Here is a 28,000-nt window from a genome sequence, read left to right on the forward strand (position 1 = left end):
GTCACAAACATCAAAAAACATATGAAAGAAGCTAATGACTTTTCAATGTATTGTGACAACAAACCAGCCAAAACTACTTGCAACTAGTTTGTAGAATAATGTGTTCCTGGCAGCTCGCATCAACTCTCCTGCAGAAAAGTTTAACATCAAAGATGTAAACTCCTGTAAAATCAGGTTTAACATACAAAGCTTAAACTATGTGTGAGCAGGCAGAAATACTACTGCAGCACAAGAAATAGTTGATACTGGATGTTCTTACTTTAATGTAGAAAAATACAGGCAATTTCCAAAGTGAGAAACTATGTTAGATTTATAGTGGGAGGGTGAGGTGAGCAGGTACTTTATGATTATGCAGTATGCAGTGTTAATACTTTTCTACCCATTCAAGTCTTAACAGCTGTTCCATCAAGAGGGGGAAAATAAAGGCCCTTGGTAACTCTTAACCAAGCTGCCAATTTTCCACATGGGATTCAATGGCTAAGAAAATCAGGTTTTCCTAGCCTCATGCTGCTGCAAGGAATAACACCACACTCAGTAACACTAGTAGAAATAAAAATTCCCTATTTCTGCAAAAAAGTTGTATTTCGTAAATTTTTCTTATATGCTAAATATCTTGTTAACAAAAAAATTTCCCTATGTAATATCTAGTCTCTTTCACTCTGACACTATTGTTTCGAAGGGGCACTGCTCGTCACATATTTAAAGATCCTTAAGTGTCTGTGTGATACACAGGTGCAGTTATTTGCACTGACAATTTTGTGAGCATCAGAAGAGAAACTACGTTCATAAATCAAATGCGTATTTCCAACACTCAAGAGGAAAGAAGGATGGAATTTTAAGTTTCAGATATTTATTATGAACCAAATTCTGGCTGCCTTGGATAGAGGCAGCTGTCCAAAAATCCACAGATAAGGAGCAAGCAAAGAAAAACCTGTTGGGCTCTAAACCATCTGGAATGGGCGCTGTACAAGCCCTTTATGACCTGAGCAGGGCAGGGTCTCTTTCCTCCTAAATCACGTCACAACACAGCAGCCTGATGGAGGCAGGGATGTATTCTGTTTACATAAAACTGGATCCCAAGGCAACACAATCATACCAGCTTCCTTACATCCATCTGACACACCTTCTCCCACAGTGAGGGATTCAGATTACCTCCTAGCTCCTGTGCCAGCACTGCCTCCTTGCTGGTCACGTAACATCTGGCCTGGCATGTGCACTTGAACTGTCACCACACAGCCATATGTTGGTCATTCCCAGGCTATATATTTGTGTATGAACACTCACAGCTGGCACTGAAAAGCTCCTGCTTCAATACATAAACAATCATATCCTAATGCTGTCTTGTTATTCTTAGTCTGAGACTCTCTAATACCTTTTTAAAACTTGTTATATCACAGCGCCTAGGTATCTGTATGAGATACCAAGGATCCAAATATTTATGTCAGAGAAGGAGGAAAAACCCCGTCAGCATCTGTTTGCAGAAGTGAGATGGTGGAACTGAAGTGTCAGATAATCTCCCAAAAAGATGTCAGCATTTTCAGCTGCCTGACAGATCTGTCTGCCTGCGTGAGAGTAAACAAGAAAATGGCTCAGCCATTTGGACTGAGCTTAAGGCAAAATGAAGAACAAATTATCCATTTTCAGATCAGGTCTCCTGCTCCAGTTTACAGATGTACATTTGTGATTTCCCCTGTAAGTCCCTTTGGGAACAATGATCAATGCAGTGTGTGGCTGGCCAGCCTCATTGAAGTATTGGCAATTTGGAACAAGAAAAATCTCCTGTAGAAAACAAACCTTCAAACAGTAAAGACACTAGACACACCTCAAAATTCCTCTGCATCTTCAACTTACTGGAAATTAGGGATCGTCCCACTTAAGACATTTCCATGGAACTGGTGTCTGAATTCACTTGAGTAATTCTCCTGGTGTGAGTGGAGTTAGTTCAGATTTATGCTGAAGTAAGAGATTAAACTGAACCTAAATGTCTTTTAATACAAAGTCTTGATCTTTACCAGGAAATGACAGAACTTATCAGGATGCCAATCTTACCTCTGTAATAATGAAGAAGTCATCACCGGGCTCTCCCTGCACAACAATTTTTTCTCCATCTTCAAACTGGACAGGTTCCAGCGCATCAGCCACTGTCAGCCGCTCCCATTTGTCCAGGGACTCTAAAATATTGAAGATCATAAAGCTTTGTTATAAGAAGACTCTAACTTTGGCTGAGATTTGTATCTAAACTGACAGCTCTGCTGTGCCTGGTTCTGTTATAAAAGAAACATTTCTTTCATCCAGGCACTTTGCACGAACCTCCAGTTGGGAAACATGTATGTATTTATTCATTGTGTCTTAGAGTTAATAATCACCCAGATAATAATCTTAAAAGTTGGACAGGAAAAGTTGGCTGTGGTTCCCTATGCCTGCGATCTGATCTGCAGTGCTGCTGATGCTGCAGTGGATTGGAGCAGCCTAGGAGCTGTTTTGGAGATACCAGTGATATGGGAGTGCCGAGATTCTCTTACCACATCCCACACCAGATGTCAGAACAAGTCCTGCTCTCTTTTCGTCAGAGTTGCTCTCAGCTGGTTACTGATGGCCTGCTAGATAAGCGATGCAAAAGTGCCGATCTAAAAAGTGACTCTTCCCCCATGGGTGAGAGCACGCACCACTGAAGCCAACGGCAAGACCCCGGTAGCATGGGTGGCAGTGAGACTAGAGGCTCAGCATGGACGTGTGAAGTGGCACCTCTGTTTCACTTGCCAGCGGGATGGTTTACAAAGTGTTTTTCTTTTCATTCCCCCACTTGGAGAGAAAAGTTGTAAAACTTCAAAGTAAACTTCAATAAGAAAAAATTACCGGTCTGTTTTATGAGTGATGGAGCTAATACAGCCTGCTTCCTGCGGCTTGGTGTCCTTATCACCCACCTGCAGCTGCCACAAATCCCCTGGGATACCTACACGGCAAAAGACAGCCCGCACAGCGGCTCATCCAGGGTTGCTCACTGTCCCACTGCCTGCCTCCTCCCGCGTCTGCTAAGGGATCAATTTGACCTGTCCTGCTCTCGCAGAGAGGAGGGCTGCCAACCTGTCTCTCTCTCTCCTCTACCCATTTGCATGAGAATTCAAGACAATGAATTGTACTTGAACTTTCGTACCTTTATCAGATTCGACTGAAAGAAGTGACAGTTTAAAAGTTATTAAAAGAAACAGATAATACAATGATATAACCTTCACTGCCTCAAAAAGCTGGGCTAAAATTCATGTACTAGAGCTCTGCTGATTCTTACTTATTATGAATTATTGAACTAATATAAGCCAAGACACGGCTTCTGACACCAGGATTGGATCTGGGCTGTTCCCTCCAGACTCTGCTTTCGCCATTTTGTTCAAAATATTGCTTAGAAGTATTGTGTGAGGGTGAAAGAGTTGTTCTTTAAAAGTTAAAAAGCCTTTTGGCTGAGCTTAGAAGTGCACACTGAGTCTGGTAACAAAACCAGATCAAAGCGATCAATGCACCAAAGGTAAGTTTTGAGCTGCCTGACACACATATGTCTTCATGGGTTTATGCCACTTTGTGTTGCTGTTTGGGAAATGATTACTTCTAGCATTTTCCGCACCTATAATCACTAATGCACTTTCCTGGTGTATTTGTGACCTTTGCTGCAGAAGCATTAATATCAAAGACCAAGCCCATATTGTCAATGCAACATTCAAAAAGTGCTCTGTTTCACTAAAAATAAGCATAAAACTCTTTCATACAGACTAGAGTAGGCTTTTTCTTTTTTTTAAAAAAGAACTCGGTAATTAACAATGAAAAGAAAGAGTCTCTTGAAACTTCTTCTTCAGTTGGCTTTATGAGAAATTCAAAGCTAATTCTAGCTCTAGTCACAAAGTGTCTCTCTTTTGTCTAAGGGAATTGTACCACTACAAATACATTGGTTAATGACTCTTGCAAACAGAGCATTATAAAGAATATTGTAAACGATAAAACTCCTAAAGTTCTTGTTGCAGAATTAAAGTCAAACAACACATAAAGTAGACCATCTGCAATCTTTTGCAATTTCTAAATTGTACATATCAATTCATAGCTTTACATTTAATTAAACTCCAGAAGAAAGAGTTAAAACAATTAGTTTTCTAATACTTTGTTTGATACACTATAAGCAGCTACTGATAATCAAAAAAATCCTTAGATTTTTAAAAAAAAGACCCTTACAATTATATGGCTAGTTACAGACACCAGACAGGCCTTGAAAAAATATACATAAGCAGCAGGTAGAGGTTCTTCTACCAAGAAATCACTGATTGCTGACCACATTAAGGCATGAAGTGAAGTTGACTTCTCAGTGCTGTGTTGAGATTTCTAAAATACCTTTCTGTTTCCCAGGTGCCACCTGCTCTTTAGACACGCGAAATAGATCCTTACACGTTTCACCTAAGGTCTCCATCTTCCTGAAATGATGTGTTATTTTGTCCACGGCTTTTCCGTACTTAAAAAAGGTTCAAATCTTGAAGTCCTTCCTCTTTTTTTACTGAGATTCAAAAGCCATACTACAAACTAGGATATAATTACATTGCAAACCGCATGTTTAAGGAAGCACATCTTTGAATAACCTTTCTACTCTGAAATTGTTTTGAGATGTCTCATTGTTGTAATTGCTCCTCATTAGTGCAGGTGCAGAGATCCTTTTTCTTTAAATACTCATTGTAATTTGGTATAATTTGTGCTCTTAATTTAGGAAGATTTAAATTAGGCATAAAAGAAGTCATTTAAATGATGAAAACTTCATTAATAAGTGAGCAACATACTTGGCCTTACTTTAAGCATACAAATGTAATTGAAAATTTCATGGATAGCACCTCTCAGAAGTTCAAGTATATTTTCACTAAGACACTTTCATATTTCAGGTACCTAAGCTCGAATGGTAGATGAAAACCATAAACAAGAAACATAAATTGTTTAAGTAGAAATATAAATACTTTAATTATATAGCAAATTAATCCTGAATTGTTTTTTTCAAAATAGCCCCAGTAGAAACATGGTGTTTCTCCTACAGCATCAACATTTCATTGTACTGTCTAACACTGTCCTCCTTATTAGAAGCTTTTGTTCTCCTAATGGTGATTGATTGGTCAGGCATTATGGGTTTGTTGTTTTTCCTACTGAAGGCCATCAAGAACATGTCCAAATTTCGTGGCTATCACATTAATCAAAGGGAAACAAAATCCAAGGACAAGAAGCTAAACAGATGTTTTAAGAATGTGAGACAGGGGCTGTAAAATACACAGAAGAAAAAAAAAAAATCAGTCTGTTCTGATTTGCAAGGTTAGTTCATTCAGTGCACATATATACAGTATTCTTGCAGGAAAAAGCTTCTCACCTGTCACCTGGAAGGCTGTAACTAGACTTTATAACAAACTCATACCTCTGCACTGCTTTCACCTCTATCCATATGATCTTTGCTACAACAGCAGCTACTGAAAGGTTACCAGTGCATGCCTGCTCCCATATTTAAGGAAAGATTTGTCCTTCAAACACACGTTCAGTGCATATTAAAAAACGAGAAAAACAAGTCCCAAAAAGGGCCCTTTACTCTTTCATTCCTTCGGAAATGATGCAACTGTGAGACCTTCTGTTTGACCACCATTGCTTTCATCGTGCCATCAAAGACCAAAATTCATTCTGCCAACACATAACGGAGGAACTAACAGGCAAGTCCAAAGGGCAACTGACCCAAAATGGAGACCTTGCTCAGGAATTCTTCATACATCTTCCGCTTTCTCAGCGTGCTGCCCTGTTATTAAAGGAGAGAGAAAAAGGAGGTAGAACATTACACAAAGTATTTTTGTGATTTCTTCCTACAGCTGCTCTTTTTTTTCCCCTCCCATTCCAAATCTTAAGCATAGCCAGTATAAACAGCCTAAGGCAAATGTTTCCCCATAAAATGTCTGGGCAAGTTGTATTGCTGATAAGCAAAGACAGAAGGAATCAAACTCAATCCTGGTGTAATTTCACTGACTTCACTAGTGTTACTGGACACCGCAGATGAATTGTATCCATTATTTACAGGCACTCATTTTAAAGCCAGAGCTTCATCAATTAACTGTCTAGCTAATTCAATATATATATCTAGTTACCAATGAGGCCCTGCTAGAAGAGAATTTACAATTACCAAGTAGGATAAAACTTAAAATGTCTCCCTCATGGGTCCCATCCTTTTAGGTTAAAACCTCTTTAATGCCAAGAGCATTTATCTGTAAGTCCGGTTTATGTTATGTATAGCGTTGTATGTATTGTTACTGCTGAGCAACCTATTCATATTATTATTTTAACAAAATTTAAGCATTTTGGAGCAGACAATCCATCAATGTATGTGTAGCCACCAGCACAGTCATTCCCATCCTACTAAGATTTTATTGTGTGATAAATTACTGAGAAACTTTCTGCTTACATAGTGTTTGATCATCATAGACAAAAACTGTAAGTAGCCATTCCAGCACACATTTTTGAAAGAGATTCAGGTATGAATAAATACAATGCAGTTTTACCAACACACAGATAATTAATTCATCTTTAACTCCTTCTGCAGTGACACAAGTGACTTGAAAAGAAAACCTTCCCAGGGACCAAAGAGGAACTCCAGGGTCTTCCTTGGTACTATGCAGTTTATTCCACACTGTTATATGACAGCCTGCATCATTTCTGCCTGGGTAGATTCCCTGTGGATGTTGAAGGCTGCCTGGTGCCTGCTAGTCAAACCTACAAGGCAGGAGTACAGCACAAAGACGGTACATTCATCTTCTGAAGAAAGGGGAAATAAAGATGGCATTTACTAACAGGCTGGACAGAGAAGACAGAAGCAAATGTCAGTTGTCTATTCTTTCTTCTCCAAGTAAGCACTGGTAAGTGCTGGAAGCAGAGGCAGAAACTGGGGATAGAGAAAGGAAAAGGAGAAGAAACATTCTACCCTCCACTGTGAAAGAATTCAGAAGTGCTTTAGGTACGAAAAAGGGAAAGGCTGGTGTACTCAAGTGCAATGATATATATAACTAAGAATTAAACATCGTCCCTCTTCCTACATGCACTGTGCAAGTGGGGCTTGATTCAACGACCACCAAAGCAACGTGAATCCTTCCACCAACATCAACGGGCTTTGGCTCCAGCTTCTGACCCAGCACCAGCAGAAGCTGGGGGTGCTCTCCTCTGGGGCAGCTCCCATTCGTGCCCCTCTCCTGGGGCCACCCCTGCTCCGAAACAGCCGCAGCACTGTTCAGGAGCTGCCACTCTTCCCAGGTATCTCTGGATCAGCAGCAGCACCAGCTACCGAGGTCTCCCCCTCCGCACCCTGTTCATAATTTCCGAGTCTGGTGATGACAGTTCGCCTCTCGGCGATAGCATCGGTAACCCTTGTCTGACCTCTCTGTCTGACAAACCTGGTTCTCAACCTCGGGGGCCCCTGAGAGCATTTGAAGTGCCAGAAAGAAAAAAGAAAAAAAAAGAACTTCAAACAGAGAAGGCTCTGCAAACCACGCCAGATCCTGACAGCTCGCTGCGAGACAAAGAATGGAAAACTGGACACTGCGCAGTTGTTGCTTTCCTCCCTGCAATCGAGTGGAAACGAGACCAGCAAAATTGACAGCTGTGGAAAACCAGATTGGTGGTTTAGTTTGATGGGCTGGGGCACCCAGGGACAGACGTGGAAAATGCTTTTTAAATGACTTGCGGACACAGATGAATTTTAAGAAGCAGTAATCAGTAGCCATAAGTGACGCCTGACCACAACTTTGAGTATTTAGAGATGCAGACAAGACCCAGGAAGGTAAGAATTGCAGGCATCCCGCCTGGCCTGGAGAGCAAAAGCCCATCACTTCCTACAGCAAAACGGGTGTGTTATGCCTTGGCTAAACTAAGCCAGGGCAGCGGTACAGAATCCACCATGAAGACAAGTGCAAAAGCAAAACTGAAGTGGAAAGAATTAATTAAATGTGCTGTTACAATTTTTTGTGTTGTGATAGTATCTAGAACCTCAGTGGGACTCCACTTAATGCATAGCTACACTGTCTTAAACATCCCATGTCTCATTATAATACCACAAAGGTAAGGGAGAACAAGAGCCTAGGGAAGAACTAGTGGTTGAGGCTTAAGAGTCCTATTTCCCAGCACAGGCACTGAAATGCAAGGTGACCCAACCGATGGCTCATGACTCAACCTGCAGGATGGCTCCATCCAACCCTTCATCTCTCCTGGAGGAGACAAACAACAGCCTCCAGGATGGCACAAGCCACCTGACAGCAGAGCTTCACCTAAGGGTGCCCAGGCAGGCACAAAAGCTTTCTCTGCATTTTCAGAGCACACGAGGCTGGATCCCAATTGGCACAACCAGATCCCAATTTCTCTTCCAGAAAGGAGAAGCTTGGCTCACCCTCACACACATTGTTTTCACCTGAGTGTGTTTTCCTGCTCAAGCTTGCTCAAGCAGAGTGAGGGGAAGAGATTTTGAGAGAACAATACTCTAATATAAGCTAAAAACAACCCAGTGGTAGAAATCTTACAACCAACCAAAGCATGTGCTTATTTCAGTTGGCATTAATCTTCTTTTTCTCCCCAGGAAACACAGAGAACATGCCTACTTCCCACCTTCCTTGATCAGCTTAATACTCCCTTCTCATCCTCTCCCATAGGCATAAGGTCCTCTCTGACTCCTGATGTCCTTTTTATACTTGTTTTATTTGGTTTAGTCGCTTCATCCAAATTTGTTGAGGCCATGGGTATGAACACCACCATAACCTCTTCTCCTACCCTTCAAGTAATTTCTGCAGAAGTGTCAACTGGCATGCTCCCTGGGACATGTGCTAAGTCTGGTTTTATGCAATATTTTCATGGATCTTCTAGAAGCACCAACAAATCAGACAGTAACGATATCTGCAGACTAGGAGATACTATGAAAGCTTGCCAGAACAGGAAAATAACAAGAAAGGACCTGGTGACATTAGAAATGGGAGTAGAAAATAGTAGAATGAGCTTCCGTTTGGAAAATACAGCTAAGAAATGCAAAGAAAAAAAATAAAATCCAAAGCACAGATGTTTGACAAACTGAAGAAGACTGGAAAGTTGTAAAGCTGAAAGAGATTTACAGACAGTAGGTGAGACCTGGTTTGCAACATCAGACTGCAACAAAAAAATCCAGCCAAAGCTATTTTGGTCTGTATACTCAAAGACATCATCCAGGAATGAAGTTTAGAGACTCCATCTCCATGGCTTGGATGTGACGGCACCTGGCATGCTACACTCTGTCTCAATACCTCTTCTCCAGAAAAGTGCTCCCAAACCAAACAGAGCCTGAAGACATGCTAAAACACTTGGGGAGAGCCGATAAGGAAAGAGCAAAACAAATTCAGCCTGGGTATGTTAGCTCAACACTGGGATCAGAGGTATGTCATGCTCATAGCTAGCATGCATCATTGCAAGGATTTTAAGTAGACAGTGATAATCATCTACAGATATATGACAGAAAGAGAGGGCAATTTAGTACAGCATAACTTGACATAACTCAAAGTAATAGAGGAGAATTAAGAAAATCTAATTTAAGATCAATACCAAAAAAGTTTTCCCAACGTAGGAATTATTCTCTTGCAGAAAAGTTTCCCAAGGGAAGCAGTAGAAATCTTAGTGCTTGAGCCAGATAAAAACAATAGTAAATGTACATGAATAATTCTGTACTGGCAGGGTTCTTGATGGCATGTTTTAAAAAGTCTTTATTAATTCTGCTTTTTCTAACCTATTAATATCTTATTTCAATAGTCACTGCTTCTCCCTCTCCCCCTTTCCTTTGTTCACTTTCTCCCTGGTTCTGAGCTGTCATGCACAAGCTCATCTTCTTAAAGACAGTGGTTCCCACTAACTACGAAGACTCGTTAATATTCTAAGCTGCAGTGCTCCTCCCTGAAACAGTCCCAAGGAGAAACGAGATCACTTGCATTTGCCAAATCCACCCAGAAAAGAGCTCAAAGCCAGTTTTAGGACTCCTTAAAAATGTAGCAAGCCCTAGACTTAGCAATACACAGTCTAGGAAAAATGAATGCCCCAGAGATTATAACAGGTCTTGTTGAATAGGACTGTTGCATCTCTTTTCCAACTGCCCCTTCTTCTCTGTCCCTGTTTTGTCCCAGTTTTTCCTCCCACTGCTCCAGTCTGGTCTCTGTCTTTCTTCCCCTCTGCTCACCTCTTTTTGCTTTGTCTCTCCTGCACTCTTCATGTCTGCTTTTTTGCATCATTTTTTTTCAGGTGGAGTTGATTGGGTCCTTCCTAGAAATCCCCACCTTCAGTAAAAAGCCAAACAAATGGCTACCGAAAGGCAAAGCATAGCTCACATTTCAAATAAAAAGAGTTATCCTGGCAGGAGGTGCTGGAATGGCTGCCTGGACTGCTCCAGCCCCATTTAATCCCTGCATAAACCTGATATTGAATGATGTTTTGGGTGTACATTCTTACAGGAGCATGAAAGAAAGAGTCACCATGCCTACTGGCCATGAAAACAAAATAGGCTGCAAGATCCCGGTGCTATATTGCACAGACGTCGGACGGATTGCAGGCTTCGGATTTGCTGTATGTTGTGGCCACCATGCAACCTACATTTTATGGCAACATGAAGTCCTTGTGACTTTATTTTATCTGAGTAGAAAAAGGCACTTGTTAAAGAACTTGTTCTCAGGTTCAGAGCTGTGAAAAGATGGTAAAACAAAGCCAAAATAGCATAAATAAAATGAGGCATAGCATTAGGAACTGACTAACCTTGATTTGTCATGACTTACATCTCAATATTATAACTCACTTTCTGCTAGCAAAGTTTGCCAAATAGGTAAAAAGTATTGTATCCCATGCAAGTCCACTCCTAGAGCCAGGTATCTTGGACCATGGGAACCAGAGAACAGTTAAATTATCCTGAATCAAGCCTTCTTAAGGAAGAAATTACAAGAAATTAATACTTCAAATTTCCTCAGTCTGGGAACTGAATTGTCTGGGGGATCAATCTGATGTTGGGATACAGACATTTGCTTCTCTGGTATTTGTGGTATTTGCTATATTTAGAATACAAATATTGTACTACCCTGGGATGTTCCCCACTCTGTGATGCTCTTGAATCCCAACTGCAAAGAAGAGAGCAGTTGGGGCTCTGCAACTGAATTACATGAGAAACCTATGGCAAAAAAATTCCTTTGCATCTCTCCCAGAAGAATGTAAGTAAATAAATACAGAATATATACATAAATGTGTGTGTACTTGTGTGTGCACACACAGAGAACATATACATAAAAGAATTTGCAACAGAGTGAAAAGTATGCAACTCAGCACAGATAATTTTATGAAAAAAAAGGAACACACAGATGGACAGATAATTTGTGAGTGTACTGAGGGGGGAACATGTTGAAGTGTTTTTTTGTAATCCATCTAGTAGAATGAATTTCAATACTTTGTCAAGGACGCAATGAAAGCCAAGCAATTTCACTGCAAATCCTGATAAAAAGAACTATCCCAACATTTACAATCATCACAGCTGCTAAAACAAACTTGAATGTGACCTTCAAGCCATCAGGGTACCTAAGCTGAGACAATGAAACATAAAGAAATATATCTGTTTTAACAAACTTCCTTTGGGACAGGCTAAATAATAAATGGATGACAAGTGTAACTAAAAGTGTAAAAGCCAGCAGGAACTTTTTGCATCAGGCTTCGTCCATCCAAAAAAAAGAAAAACCCAAACTCCCAAACCTCCTGAGATGCATTTTATTCATACCATAAACCAGTCAGGATCAATGAGAAGTAAGTGGGGAAAATGGCACTAAGCAGACATAAAAGCTAGAAATTACTAAATGCAAAGCAAAGAACCAAAACAGAGCCTGCAAGGAAAAATGAGGTAGAGAGTCAAGTGTCTCATGACAGGGCAAAATCTTTTTGGCAAGTGTGGATCTGAAAGCATGATTTGCAAATAAATATTTACAACTTGAATAAAATTTCAGCACTAGACTGAGAAAACATGGGGCTGGTCATGGCCAGGAAGGAATGCAGACAAAAGAAAAAACTATCTCAGGTTATGGAAAGGCTTTATCTGACTACAGAAAAAACCCTATATTTTGGGGAGAAAAAGGTCATGCATCCCTTGGACAAAAGTATTTGCAAACAGAAAGCAAAAAAGAAAAACCTGCTCAATCTCAAGTTTTAAAACCATCTTAAATGATATATTTCAAAAGATATCCTAAACATTACTACCTCTTATTTAAAGGCAGAAGCATTTCTACATCCAAAATATCCAGCAACTTTCTAGAAACATAAGGTTAGAGGCTAAATGGCAGGAAACCGTGTTTCTGGGACTTGAGAGGCAGCTGCTACTACATCTTGAAAGTGAGTACAGCAAAACCAGCCACGTAATGGTGGAGTTAGCTTCAAGTATGAAATGCAGCCACTGAAACATGATGTAATTAATTCTTAGGCTTGAGGAAATGTGCAGAGAGCCACTGTAACCTGCCCTCACACGAATGCACAGACAGGTGTCTCATTTCACCTACAGCAAAGAAATTATGCATGCTGAACCTAGAAATAAATGAAAAGATGACAGAATTCACATAGTCTGGATGCATAAATTGCATTCACCGTGGACAGCACTTAAAATTGGACATTTTCTATACCTGCAGCAATTAATTCACCATGCTACCTGAAATATTTCCTAACTAAGTATTGGGAATACTACAATTACACTGTCTGGGTATCTAATGTAATGCAACAGACCACTGATTTTTAATGGCTCTAACTGTAAAAAAAAAAAACCAGAAGAAAAGAGAGAGGGAGAGAAAACACCTCTGTGTTAAGTTAAAGGTCTCATCAACTGCAGAAGCTGAGCTTGCTAGGTAAGATTCAGCCATCACTGGTTCAGAGAATATGTAAATTAATTTGAAAAGCACTTAGCACTACACTAGAATCAAACAGATGTATATCCGTGATATTCAAGTTGTATGTATAGCTAAAGATAGCACTAAAACCACAGTCTTTTCCACTTGGGACTTTAAACCCTTTTAGTAAAATCCTGTCTCTGCATCAAATATTCATCTTCTGAAGGCTGCTATCAGATGGTAATGGACATGTGACCAAACCTGAAAGCTCACAGGGTTGGATGATGTTAGGTACCACTATTTTCATCAACGCTAAAACTGAAATTACCTCTAGGCTATGAGGCCTGTGAATCTGTCCCGTCAATTCTTTTGTAGCAAGGTTACAGGCAGTTGTAAAAAGCTATGCTTAAAAAGCCAAGGAGTATGTGGCTTGTCCTGACATCTATTTCCCTCCTACACTCCTTCTCTTTTATACCTTGCATTCTTCCTTGCAGCATGCAGGTTCATCACACCAGTTATCCCAGACACTGCTCCATTGCATCCACGCAGGACATGGGACAAATAAGTTGAGTGTGCCTCTTAAATCTGTTAGGAAATTCTCCTGCCCTATGTTTTAGAAACACCTTGCAGAAAGGTCTCAGTTACTACTGCCTGCTTCCCTGCACTGGTAAGCATTCAAAAACTATTCAGCTTGCTTATCCACAAGAGAGAAGACAGTACGCTTCTCATCATTATTCCTCTATTTTGTGTTGAAGCAATCAGGCTGAATATTTAGGGATAGAGTAAATTTCCATCAGATGTACTCTCCTAGATGTCAGTGTGATGTTCGTTTATGTGATACAGAACTCAACCCATGAAACAAAGTGAAAAACAGCAGTGCTTCATACAGACACCCAACAGTCATCACACAGTACAAATAAAGATCGCTCTTACACTCTGTTGCTTAAGAACTAATCATTTAAGTGTAGAATCTACTCAATTTTTTTGCTAATTTTTCTGTTATCCATGACATCCACTGGAAATATAGATGATTTCAAAATGCACACTCCTTTATTATTCTGAGAGCATAGTGTAGTTCCTTCACATCAGAATAAAACAATGCAGCATTCAGAGACAAGTTCTATTAAGAAAAAACCTTTACATAGCGTTACGTCTGTTAGTTATCAAAAAGAAAGGAATATTTTATGGAGAAGGAAGATATGCACACAGACATCGAAAACAAACTCATTAAAAAAAGTAATGACATTGCTAAAGTTAATTATCTGTCAAAGTTTCTATTATAAACTCACCACTCAAGAACCAACAGCAAATCCATAAGCTATCACACACCCCAGGTGCCCAGAAGGTCTGTTGAGCTGTGCTGCAGGGATGAGGGAGTTTGAAAGGAGCAGAACAATAAATCATTAGCAGGGACTCTGCAGCTACCATCCTATGATATGTGTGGCTGTGTGCTGGCTAGCAAAGATGGAAGGCACAGTCCAACTGAGACTTTTTTTTTAGCAGAGCTGGATTTACCTTGTATTGCCTGCCTTGAGGAGTACAATACAAGTTCAGACAAAGACTTCATAGGCAAGGGGTAGTGCTGAAAGATGTTTTGAGTTTCACAATAGGGAGAGGATTTGCATAGCTTCGGTGGGTAACGGAGGCCTTCTGAAGTTTTCATTCATGCATAATAGTTATGCATCATGTTATTCAATTGCATTTCCTACTCAGCATCTTTCTGCTGAATCTTGTCCCCTTTTCCTTCAGTTCACTTAATTTAGTTACTCAGTGTTATTCTCATGTCCTCTTTCTTTTATGTAGGAACACAGACTATGCAGCCTTCTATCATCAGTGTACTCTGAACACAGAAGTGCTGGCGCTACAAAAGAAAGTAAAAAATATCAACTCCATAAACAAGCCGTTCTCCATAAACTTACCATTAAAATGCGTCTGTAGCTGTCTCTATCGATGCCCCAGAGCTTGAGATCTGTCTTGGCCTTGACGGTGGCAGCCCGGGGTGTTCCATAGATCAATGCCAGTTCCCCGAAACTGCCTCCTTCCCCGATGCTGGTGACCCACTCCCCGTTGACATAAACCTACCACAGCACAAGACAAAACAAGATGCAAAACCAGTTTGGGGACATAGTCGCAGTTTTCCTCCTACTGCCAGTTACCTAAAAAGCTATTAGTAATTTCCTTTCTAATCGTCAATGCTGGGGACACAGAAGGAAAACAAGAGCATACAGTTTCCGCAGTTGGTCCCCAAAGAGGGCAACAACCTGCTTTGTGGACAGAATTTCAAGTCGTCTTGCTTCAGTACAATGACCGTATTTACTCTCCGAGTTTTCAACTCCCATGGTTAACTGGCATCGTGTTTTCCCTGTTGTGTTCAAGTCTCAGACAGTCAACAAGCAGAACTGTCACAACTTTGGCTTTTTATTAACACTGTCAAACTTGAAAGGAAGGAGATTTGTTGATATGTGTAATGAGGTTTGCTGAAAAGCACCATGGCCATGAAATGTAAACCAGTCAAAACAGGGAAACATCTTTTGAAAAGGAAGATTTTTTTCTTCCCTAAGCCTAGTGCCTCCAACAACCATTTAAATATAACTACAGAGATCTCATTCTCCCTTAGTGAAGACTACTAAGTGCTTTGGACCTGAGAAGCTATGTGCAGAATTACCCTTTGTCTTTAACACCAGCTCTACAGAACTTATGAAGTAGTATTTGACCCACAGTCAATTTAGATAACATAACCTCTCGAAAGATGGTACGGATCGATACCACTATCACACTGTTTTTCCTGGATGATCTCTAATCTGAGAAGAATTCCTACACTTGAGTGCTATGTTAAACCTTCACTGGAGAAAGGGGGACTCATGCAGGTGCTTTTCGCTGGGCTGCATTTTCCTCACTATTCATGGACAATACAGCTCATGAGACATAATAGTGTATTCAAAGACTGGTATGGATTGTGTATTCTGCAGCTTGCTTGTAGGCTTGCTGTTATAAACCTACACAATAAACCCTTTTCATTCTGTTAATGTGTCTGTGAGTTTAGAGGGTAGGAAAGGCTGTGTGCATTTACCCAGTGCAGAATATATCCCAATCTGTTACAGACTGATAACAGCAGAAATCAACCAGAATGAATTTCATTTGTTTGGAAGCTCTGTGAAGAAACATAATATGAAGAAAATATGCAGGTATTCTCATCTTAAGCAGAAAACTCTGGCAAAGGAAAAGACCATAACCTATTACCAATTACTGAGTAACAGACTAGCAGTTTTTAAAAAACATATGAATTAGAGCTGTGTTCAAGCTGGGCATGAGAAAAGATGATGACCAAAGTAAATGAACTGGGGTCAAAATTCAACAAAATGTCAGTATTAATTTTACTTCTATCTTCATTTCATGATGAAAAGGCGTATTACAAACTACAGCTGGAATCAATCCCAATTTATCTTCCCAATATTCAATTAAGCTCTGATCCAGCTCCTACTGAGGCCAGTGAAATGCTGGTTCAGTAGGAGATGGATGAGGCCACGGAGCAGTTCAGCTGATCAAGAGACCTCTTGGGTATCAGCTGAAAAGGAGCAATATTAGCATCACTGCTGAACTCCAGGCAATGTCGTGGCTCTTGGTGTTCCTGGAGCATATGAGGATCAAGGGGCTGAAACAAAGGATAAAAATAATCCCAAACAGGCAGGTGGTAGCAGGCTGCCAAGAAAGAGCTCAAGCCACAAAATCTGTAGCTTCATTTCTTCGCCACGACAGAATGAATGTCACATAGGAGAATATCACACAAGAGAACAACAGCAGCATTTCCTTTCAAACTTTTACACTCACTGCAGAAAGAAAATCTCACAGAACACTGAATCTACTTTTGATTCTCCTCATGATGAAAAAAGATGAAGGCAAAAAAAGAAGTTTTAAAAAGCCAGGCAAACCCAAGCACTTTCTGGTGAAACAAGCAGGTAATACTGTGGCTTGTGGATCTTTTTTTTTTTGAGACAAGCAGGAGAAATGGATGAGTAAAATTAGGATTCTGAAAGGCTTGTGACATAACGAGAATGTATGAAAAATGTTAAACTCAATTAACCCATTGCAAAATTGTCCAGATGCATATTTGGATGTAGGGATATCCCCTTACTGTGGGGATTTCACTGGATGGATCCAGGGTTTGCTACAGTACAGCCATTCATATCCTCAGCAAAAAGTCTCAAGGATGATGGGGAAAATCTAATAATTCCAATGAGTTTTGGACCACATCCTGAACATCAACTGACATTGCATCCTTGACTCTTTTTCAGCACACCAAAAATACACATGCTTCGATATGCTCTTCTGTTCAAAAGCACAGGTTTTATTATTGCAGAAGGGTCTGAACTGTAAGCAGGAATTAAACTCATTCCAACATGTATTTTTTTAAGCAATATGGTGACATTTCCTGTTAAGGCAGTATGCATGATATGACTGCAGCCCAGAGAGGGGAATTATGCTGGTAAAACTCAAGGTAGAGCAAGTGAAGGATGGACATTTACTGTTGCACAGTTGTTATAAAAAGAGGCTACTACTAAACTGCTCTAAGACTTTAATTTTGCCGTCTTACTTACTTGACAAGACTCCCCAAAACGTGTTTGACATCTTGCCTGCAAACAGTTCATGCGAATGGCCACCCCCCACCACCGGGTTTAAAGTACTCTGAGGTGAAACCAAATCACTGATCTGACAGTCTTTGGGGCCAGCATTCACTCCCCCGATAAAAATGCCATTTCCAATATCAAACTCCAAAGGAGAAACCAGCTTGAGAATAACTGTTGTTTTCTAGGAGGAAAACCATTGTACTACATTCTCTGCAAAGGCCTAAGTCAACAATCAACTTTTGTCTTCGTGACGAAGTTCAAGTGCATTGGTGGCACATTACAAAGCCATTCTGCCCTTTAACAGAGAGTTCAGCTCCACTATGAATCTCTTTAAAATAGGTTTTATAAAAAGAAGTAGGAAGGAAAGTAGCTCTGTTTGTAAGGTGTGGGAAGTAAAGCTATTTTAGGCTCAGAACAGCTTATGAAAGCCAATGTTATATGGCAGCAGCTCAGATGATCTCCTTTATCCAAAAAAATGCTGGGCTGAGGTTTTGGCTCGGGCAGTTTTAGGCATTTGTGAACTCTCACCAAAGTGGCGAGTACATAAGTGAATTATTCCTAATTGTTACTTGACCTGCTGATCATAGCTCTGTAATAGCTGGAACCTTCTTCTTTCATGCAGCTGAAGAGGAATGTAGAACTGCAGGTGCCCAAATACGACCAAGCCATCAGGACCATCTACTTTCCACAGATCAAAAGTACTTTAGATTTCTATTGTTATCCATCTTGTAGTATGAGCGTTGCAATTTTTGTGGGCCTGAAAATCACACAACTTCGTTCATTTCATTATGGGAAAAATCTCCTGTGAACATCAGCAGCTCCTTTCTTCATGGGCTGCAATATACATAGGCGCTAACTGCGAGAGAAAATGCAATGAGTCACATACTGCTCAATGCAATAAGAATGCATCTTGGCCTCATTCATCTTCATGTTGTCTAAAGAAGCAGCAAGTAACCTTACCACAAGCAGTAATATAGCCATTTTACTTTGAAGGCAGGATATGAACATCTATCTCGGAGCTTCATTGGAGTGAATTTACCTTTACTTTAATTCTGTATTGCTGATTTCAAGTTAACTCTTAGCATTTTTTTTGCTGCCACTTTGTGATCTATGTGGACAATCTCATTTGTTTCAGGCATTGCAACTTTTAGTTGTTAAATCCCCTCACTCAGATCTGTTTGTAATAATTTGTGCTTTGTGTCTTTTCAAGCCTTAATATTTGTTATCCAAAAATGAAGATGAGGTTTATTTATTCTTGGAAAAATAAGCAAGTCTTAGACATGAAGGGTATTTATATGTGGGTAGTTTTCTCAAATAAAGCCAGTGCTTATTTGTAGTACGAATTTGCTTTTCTTAAATATAAATATACGAGCTTGGAGCCTGCCTTGAGAATCCTTAAAAATTCAAGCTGAAAACCTCCAAACTTTAAAATGTTCTGTTTCAAATTTCAAAAAGCATCCTTCTGAAATTAGAAAGATCATTAATGATGGAAGAATTGAAACCAAAAGCAATCTATGGAATCTAACCATAAAATGTAACTAGTTTTAAAATCCAACAGTATTCCCACATAAACCACCATGTAATTTTCATCTTTGTATATACAAATTAGACAGTTTCTGTATACGAATAAGGGCTTCAAGAAGATTTGACCTACAATTAAAAGATAATCTTATCTATTGTCCACAATATTCATGTATAGCTCCACATATACATTTATACAGTAAATACAGAACCTATATATGAAAAAATACTGAGAAGTTTTCCTTTTGATTTTCATCATACTGTAGTTTGGCTGCTGTTGTTTTACAAGAAGAAAAACTGAGAATGACTGTAAAGAAAGTTGCTGTGACATTAAATAGAATAGGAAGTTGTTCAGTCTAAAAAAAATACATCTGCTTTAAAAGGGTATTTGATGGTGCTTTTTAGAGTAAAAAATGTGAGGTTATAAGATTAAAATAATAAACAGGAAGTCATTTTTATATTTAGAAATATGGATTAGAGATTTTTGCAAGACACATACTTTAGCAGGTACTTTCAACATCTTTACTGGAAACTATAATTTAAGCTCTGCCAGCTACTTTTTGGCATACGTTCACATTTGTCGGAGCAGAAAAGCTTCCGGTAGACAATTGACCTCTAAGACTTCAAACCTCATGCCATCATCTACCTTGTATAAACTTTATGCATCTGCAGGGCCAGGCCATGAGTTAACAGTTCTCATCAGCCCTGAAGTGCTAAGGAGGAAGACTGCGACTGGTAACGCTATAGTGTCCCTTCCCATCCAATGCCGCTTTGGTCAAAGTATACCTGGTTTGTAGCATACAGTATATGAGAGGAAAACCCCAGGTTCTCCAGGACCTACCTCTTCCTGATTTCTAACCCCCCTTCTTTTACATATGAAAATTTGTGCCCTCCTCCCTTGCCCCATAGTCCATGCAGAGTGTGCTTGCCAATGGAAGGGTATTGAGTCTTCTTTGGCTGTCCATAGTAATACCAAGAAGGAAATGTAGAGATACTTTATTCTGTGTTAACAAGGCTTGTTTATACCCTAAGAAAGTGTAAGAGTTGAAGATAAAGTGTTATTATATTTAAAAATATTTTATTGTACTTCTAATTTGACTCAGATTATTTTTAGGGGAAAATATTAGAATGCTTTTACTTACTCTCTGGGGTGCCTATGCCAAAACTCTAACAGTAAATTACTTTTCAATGTTGCAGCTCTTTAAACTCAAAACACCACACACTGATTTTGTTATTCTGGCTTTGTTGGTGGTTTCTGTTTGGTTTTGGTTTCTTGGTTGATAGATTTATTTTTTTTCGGTTTTGCAATGACTTTCTTCCAGAGGACGGGAATTGTATAACGGCAATTGCAACCTCCTTTATGTGTATCTGTGCATGTGTATGCAAAACCTTGGTGCTTATCAGTCATGATGTTCTCAGAGTAAATTGCTCCTTGAATCCACCAGTCCTGGTATACCTGCCACTTCTGTGCAGATCAGGGAAATGATGAAGGCAGATAGCCCGGCCAGGCGTTAAAAGCCTCCATGCATAGGCCAACACCAGCTGAACTAGGCAGAAAATGGCTCGAGGCTTTAAGTCTCGGGGTCAATTGCCTACTCTCCAAGTTGCTTTTTTTCTTGGAGAAGGGTGGAAGCATGCCAAAAAATATCTGGCAAGGCTTAAATGAACTGCAGCTCGCTTACTAGCGGTCTGGATTTTCTTCAGACAATAAGGATTTTAGCACTGCTGCCCAGAAAGTAAAACTCTTTTCTGGGGAGCTCTACATACTGTGTGATAGTGCACACCCAGGGGGTCTGGGAGCTGCTGCCTTATACAGGAGCAAGTTACTCTGCACCAACTGCCCTGGTACAGACTTTACTCTGTGGGGGGAAAATGGGCTCACCTCCCTGCAGCTTCCCCGAAAAGGCAGTTAATGTAGGTAACTTCTGTAGCTACCAGGGTGTAGTTGCAACTTGCTCCTGGATGCGTGAACGTTTCTTGTGCCTTCTACGGTACCTTGCAAAGGAATTCAGTGTGTGTTTTGGCTGAAGATATAGGAAAAGCTTAGGAAGGAGAGAGTATCTAGCTGAGGAGATGGTAAGGTGCAGCCGGATGAAGGAAGGGGGATGCTGAAGTGGGACAGCATGAGCGCTGGTCACAGAAGAGTTCTGCAAGACTTAGAGGGTCAGGAGCTTTGGCTGTCCCTGAAATAAGCTCAGTCCAAATGACATCTCTTAAGTCTTGTTAGGATGTATTTGTCCTACAGGTCATGTCAGAAAACTGTCCATATTTGTGTCTGAGAAGTGTCAGGATGACATTATTGTGGATCTGTCCATTTTGATCTGTCCTAGCAGCTAGAGGCTGATTTTGGCAATTAGGGGAGTAGGGATTGAGAATGCTCGTGAAATCAAAGTTGCAATCTACTGAAAGAAACCCAGTTACTTCATTCATTCCTTAGAAAATCTGCTGTTGCAAGTCTCAAAGACAAGGCAGGAAAAATGTATATCCTATATCATACATAACTGACTGGAGGACTGCAAACTACTTGGAATACAAAGAAAACTTCTGCCTTCAACTCTAATAGAGTAAAAAAAGCTGTGCACTATGCTCTTTGTTTAGCAAAACAGCAAGTCCCCCTGAAGTCAACAGAATCGCTCATTTTCTTAAAGGAGGACTGGTGCTTAGTTTGTCAAATCAAGGGTCTGAGATAAAATTTTCAAAAGCATCTATACGGCTTAAAAGCCTACGTGTAACTGCAATGCAGTGGCACTGAGGCCATTTAGTCACTGTGGCAGTGTCGTGGTTTAAGCCCAGCCAGCAGCTAGGCACTCCACAGCCGCTCGCTCACTCCTCCCCCCTCCCAGTGGGATGGGGAGGAGAACAGAAAAAAACCCATAAAACTCATGGGTTGAGATAAGAACAATTTAATAACGAAAGTAAAATAACACGTAATACTAACAATAATAATAAGTATAATAATAATGAAAAGGAATTTAATAAAATTAAATTTAACACACAACAACAACAACACAAACAAACAAACAAACAAGAAAAGGCAGGTGATGCACAATGCAATTGCTCACCACCCGCTGACTGATGCCTGAGCAGTGATCCGCCCCTCATAGCCAACTCCCCCAGTTTATATACTGAGCATGACATTCTGTGGTATGGAATATCCCTTTGGCTAGTTCAGGTCAGCTTTCCTGGCTATGCTCCCTCCCAGCTTCTTGCACACCTGCTTGCTGGCAGAGCATGGGAAACTGAAAAATCCTTGACTTAGGGTAAGTGCTACTTAGCAACAACTAAAACATCGGTGTGTTATCGACATTATTCTCACACAAAATCCAAAACACACTGTACCAGCTACTAAGAAGAAAATTAACTCTATCCCAGCCAAAACCAGGACAGGCAGTTTTTCAAATTTTACCCCAAATCCTATCTCAGAAGCCTCACAGGTCCCTGAATTGTTCTGGGAACTATAAGATTGTTCTGCAACAGACTTTCATGCACTCGAGAAACCATTAATGAAAAATGATCTGGACACATGTCTCTTCTTGGGCCATTTGTGGTCAAGATTATTTATGAAAGGATTTCAACTTTCCATAAAAGCACAGAGAACGTCAGATACACAGCTAAAATGATGTAGTAAAGGTGTTTCTGTGTAGATGCCAGGATATAGCTGGGAAGGGAACTATGATGCCATCTTACCCAACAGAGAATACAGCAACTGGTGCTCTAAACAAGTCCTTCTCAACATTTGCAGAGCCACAGCCACCTTGGAGATTGATGGCAAAGAAAATACACAAACCACCTCATGCAATGGTTTTACAAGCAGACACAAAGCTGGCTAGGCCCTGGACTTTTATTTTCCCCATTTTGTCACTGCTTTATAAGACAATATGTGGACATGGAAGATTATCTTTTCTGCAATTAACTGCAAGGATTTTGCAGGCTGTTTTCTGATATTATTTGGTCCCCACTATCCTTGAGCCAAACGCTGAAGAAAGCTTTCCTAAAGGTTTTGAGCAAGGACAAATTATTTTTAAAGAGGATTAATCTATAACTTCAGCATGTGCATTTGCGTATGTTTGTGGGTCTGATTCAAAGCCAGTGAACTCATTAAGCTCAGTATCGGGCCCTAACCAATTATTTTAAAACTAAATTTTAGCGCTGTTCTATAAATATTGCTCTTTTATTTTCTGGCCTTGTGGATGTGGCAATGTTTGCTATTGAGAGGTATGCCTGATAGGAACAGTGAGTCAGACGGATTTCCTGAGGAGCAACTTCCAGAGGCAGAGGCAGCATGTGAGGTTTCTCAGTTCCCAACAATACCAATTAGATGGTCTCCTGACACAAACAGACTGCTAAAAAAAATAACTTTCACTAAAATAACTGGATGCCTCCTGCCCAGATTTAAAATAAATCACTTTCTCCTTTAAATATACCAAACAAAACTCATCTGGGCATCTGAAGAGCAACGTTGCTAATGAGCAAGCCTGTCCTATTTGACAACTGTGGATACGTAAGATGTGTATACAAAATTCAGTCAAATGAGGAACTTGTAGCAAAAATGCAAAAGGGTTAGTTTCATATGGGATAAAAATGATAAGAGGTGAATAGATTATGATTTGAAACACAGATTCAGAAAGTGGCTTCTTCTCAAAGACTTGATTAAACCACTGCGTACTCCTGTAAACATTTTGTGGTCTAACAGATCACTTTACACTTATAATAATCCTTGCTTTATTAATATGCTGCATTGTTCATATATTTGGACCTAATTTTAAAAGCAAATTAAGGTTTCTAAGATGAAACTCGCTGCCTGAGGCTGTATCTCAATTTGGGGAGAAAAAAAAAACAACACATGAGCTAAGATAACTGATTAAAGAAAATATTTTCCTTATGGTTGATCTGAACCCTCGGGTGCATTCCAGCACGGTGGCCTGCTCTGCCAAAGACTGCACACCTCCAGGTGTGGTTAGGGTTCTGTAGATAATGTCATTTGCTTGGTTTTGATACCGTATTTTCCTGCTTGGAATGGACAAATAAGCTAGGATGTAAAACATGCCAATTATAAAATTATGCACAAATGACTTAACACAACAAAAGCAAAGTAATGAGACCAATCCTGTGAAATCTATTTCAAGAAGAAAGGAGACAGAACCACAGCATATGGCTGGATCAAGCTGTGTGCCAGAGCATACAATTTTATTATGTAGCTTCAGAATAAATATTATACCGTAAGAGTGTACTTACATCCACCTCGCCTTGGTCAATCACATAGAAGTTGTCTCCTTCATCACCTGGAAGCAAAATACAAAAGGTGATTGTTTCCTGAAGGTCTGCTAAACTGTTTAATAATTTCCTGTCTCTATATTTAATCCTGTACATATTTGCACAGGTTTGTACACCAGATTACTTACAGAGAGATTCATTTTCTGAAACAACCTTGCCTATTTGCCTTCATAAATCAAAATATTGCTATGATTTCTTCCTATTAATATCTTTCAATTGCATTAATTTATCTCTTCTGATTGATTCAACACTTCATTCAGTGTAAACACACCAGAGGCTTTAATATAGCCTGAGGGTCATGAAGTCCTCCACAACATGCTGCAGGCACGCAGGTAAGTTGCCAGGTGCGATAACTATGATACAGCACAATGAGGTGTTGAATATTCCCAACAACCATAAAAATATTTTCCATTTCTAAGTACTCTCAGCTAGCCCGTGCCACCCTTATGCATTCTGAGATGTGGTTTACTTCCCGACTATCTTCAGTTAAGGAATGAACATTTTAATTTGAAGTGCTATTTATCTACATTTAACTGCAGCACTTTGAAACCCTGGAGATCTACCGGTGTGGTTTTGTAAGAGACCTCTGCACATGTAGCAAAAGACCTGCATCCATGAACTTATGATATAGCTACACACTTAGATGCTTTCGGAATGTGGTTATTCTTCCCGTTAAGCAAAGAGGGTGAAATCTCAAACGGAGAGATGCAAATTGTACAATCTTCGCAAACATACAAGGGAAAAAAATGACAATAATAATTACCCTGTTGTATGACTGTTTCTCCTGCGATGTGTGTGACAGGGAACATGGCATCAAATATGTCACTGGAGAAAAAAAAAAAGAAACATTTATTGATGAATCAGACCTACTTTTTATCTAGTCAGTAGACCTACCTTCACTGTTTCATTTAGCTTTCATTAACAGATTTTGCAGAAAAAGAAAAGGAAAATGGTAGTTGTAACTGGAAAATGAGCCCCTGCTTGGCAAGAAATCAAAAGAACTAGTTAGGCACAAGCTGTGGTTTAAAACTAAGTGAGACCACAATTCAGTGCATGTTATATTGAAAAAAACTCCTGAATTATATGCATATAGGCCCCTTCTTACAGCACTGCACAAACTAGCCAGCCTGCGTATTTTATTGCCTAAGCAGACAGATTTCAGATTTTCAGCTGCGATCAGTATGTGTCACAGCAGTAATTGCTAGATGCCTAAACGGGAGCTCTCCTCTTCTGAACATCTGGCCTCGCGTTTACAAGCAAAACCTGTTCCACAATACAGAGCACATTTGGAAAGGTAGATGGCTCTAAATTAATGTAGCATGAGACCTGGCAAAAGATTGCATTCACAGTACAGAAGAGGCCAAACTCTGAAAATCTTCGTGAGTTACTCGTGAGAAGGGAATTCGACCAATGCTACAGAAACACCAAAGCTGCAGAAGAGCCTTGTGCTCATTAATCATCGCTGAATTACACACCTTACTGTGGTCTCCAGCATACTGTCACATATCCTTAAAAGGCCAGGCAGAGCAGTAAGGACGGGAATGCACCCTGCACCAACACTTTGGGCAACTTGCCCAAATCCAGTCCTTTGTTTATTGAGGGAAACAGCAGGCTCTGTGGAGCCAGGGCTTCCTTTCCCCACATCAGATTTTGGGGAGCTTATTTTGAGAAGCATGAACCACATCGAGACGGGCACTCCCCACCTCTCTTCCCCTTCCTATGTGTCAGTCTCAAGGGCTAAAGGAAATAGCTCCCCGACGCGAACAAAAGGCAGCAAGGAGGAATTGTTAACTAGTCTCTTCCCTGGTCTGGTCTAGGAATGGTCCATCCAGGGACCACCGATGACAGCGGCGAGATGAAACGCTTCAGCCTGGAATGGAGCAAAGACCTCACAATCCTAACAGAGCGCGAGCAGTGAAGAAACCTAAAATTTTCATCAAAATAGCCAGAAGATCAGCAAAAAACCCCATGCTACATTTCAATGCCTTATATGGCAAATGCATATTGTAAAATCCCATTATTAGCTTATTTCCTGTTCAACTGTTCCAGAATTTATTCAGGCTCAGTTCTAGGAAATGTTTCACTTCTAAGTTCAAATTGGTCATGTCTTTCCTCTTCAGCAGCCAGAATGTTTTTGCTCAGTATTGCAGCTCTGCGTCAGCACCGCTTGTAGGAGAACTGCGAGATTTCAAACCAGGCACCTCCTGCTGCTCCACAGTACCTGCAAGGGATGCTTACCCCATGACCTATAATAAAATGATATATTTTATGCCTATTGTTTCATCAGGCCAAGCCTGTGCTATTTCTACTCACATTCAGGAAATACCTCCACCACGGATAAAAAGCCTGCTCAGAGGCTCTAAGGAGAAACCTCTTTCTCACCTCATTCTGAGCACCAATGTAAAGACCTATAATAAATTATTCTGAAAAGTATATGGACTGTATTCTTAAATCCACTAAACTCATTTTTAATGATCTTAAATGGGTTCAGCATTTCTCCAGTTCAAGGGACTCCTCTGTTGGCAGAAAGCATCTGGCTGGTGCAGGCTGTGGAGCTGGTCCCTGTGCCAACCCTCGGTGCCCTCCACCTAAAAGAAATGGCAGCTGAGGTTCAGATGAGATGGGGGAAACTACCACGAAGGTAGGCGCTGAACGGGAACAGCCACCGAGGGACCTTATGTCGATGAGGCAAGTCAAGCTGTTCTTCACAGTAGCTCTGGGACCTGGAAATTCAGTATGACAGAGGCTCGTTTGCCTCCCTGTGGCTTTCCCTTGGCTGTGCCTGGGCACTTCACTGAGCTTTAAGAAGAGTCCTGCAGCCTGCAGAAGATTTACTGGAGGAAAAGGCACTCTGAGTGACAGAGAAGAAAGTCTTCAATGTGATACATCCAAAAATAGGCACGACACCGTGAATATCAATAACCAAACCAAAATGTGACTATTTGAACAAACTTGGAAACTTTTTAAAAATAGAAATACAAAGGAAATAACTACCTACCGTTTCACCGTTTCATCTTTGTTTTAAGGCTGTATTTTATTTATAACTTAACAACTGACTGTATAAACAGTGCCCAATAAATTACGTATAGCACTGCACCCTTCTCTAAAAGGTTCCACATTTCATTTCTACAACACCTTTTAGTTTTACCAAAAAAATCCTCTTTAAAACTCACAGACTAAAACTTCCAGCTGACAGTGTAATGAACCCAAAGTGAATCAGCAACAACAGCAGTTTTACGCTAATGTTCTGCTGTGTAGCAGTGTAGAAGAATATTAGTGCAAATATTCTAGCACCCCATAAACGATGTGTTTCAGCAAAGTCTTAATCTTATTAGACCAAGGCTTGGATTTTTTGAGACCTTTGAAGGACATATCATCAAACATTAGTCTAAAATACATATGAACACACTGACACGCAAGGTACCCAGAGTCATGGTGATGTTGATTTACATCTCCTAAGTGAAACAAGGGCATATCTTTGATAAATGTAAGTGACCAACAATATCATGACTGTCACATGTCAAACATATCGTCATGTTTCTTTTCTACTAGGGAACTACTGTTCTTAATCGATATGGTTAGGCCAAGATCTCTCACAGTGATTAATGAGTTGGAGTGTTTCTGCTTTTGGATGCTCAATTTGAGATTCATTAAATAGTCTCAGATCTCAGATGATATGGATCAGCAGGCAGCCTC

General features: G+C 40.2%; 1 protein-coding gene across 5 annotated transcripts in view; it reads right to left on the reverse strand.

Moving 5' to 3' along the window:
- The window catches only part of PRKAR1B (protein kinase cAMP-dependent type I regulatory subunit beta), a 103,129-nt gene that overhangs the window by 18,640 nt on the left and 56,489 nt on the right, over positions 1-28,000 (reverse strand). For all 5 annotated transcript variants that reach the window (XM_049790982.1, XM_049790983.1, XM_049790985.1 and 2 more), the window contains exons 5-9: positions 25,068-25,129; positions 24,266-24,312; positions 14,804-14,962; positions 5,734-5,794; positions 2,050-2,171 (exon numbers count right to left, since the gene is read on the reverse strand). In XM_049790982.1, the coding sequence (XP_049646939.1) occupies positions 2,050-2,171; positions 5,734-5,794; positions 14,804-14,962; positions 24,266-24,312; positions 25,068-25,129 (451 nt within the window). The remainder of the gene's footprint in view (positions 1-2,049; positions 2,172-5,733; positions 5,795-14,803; positions 14,963-24,265; positions 24,313-25,067; positions 25,130-28,000) is intronic.

The sequence above is a fragment of the Accipiter gentilis genome, chromosome 33, assembly GCF_929443795.1.
Source record: "Accipiter gentilis chromosome 33, bAccGen1.1, whole genome shotgun sequence".
In the NCBI taxonomy this organism is placed as follows: Eukaryota; Metazoa; Chordata; class Aves; order Accipitriformes; family Accipitridae; genus Astur; species Astur gentilis.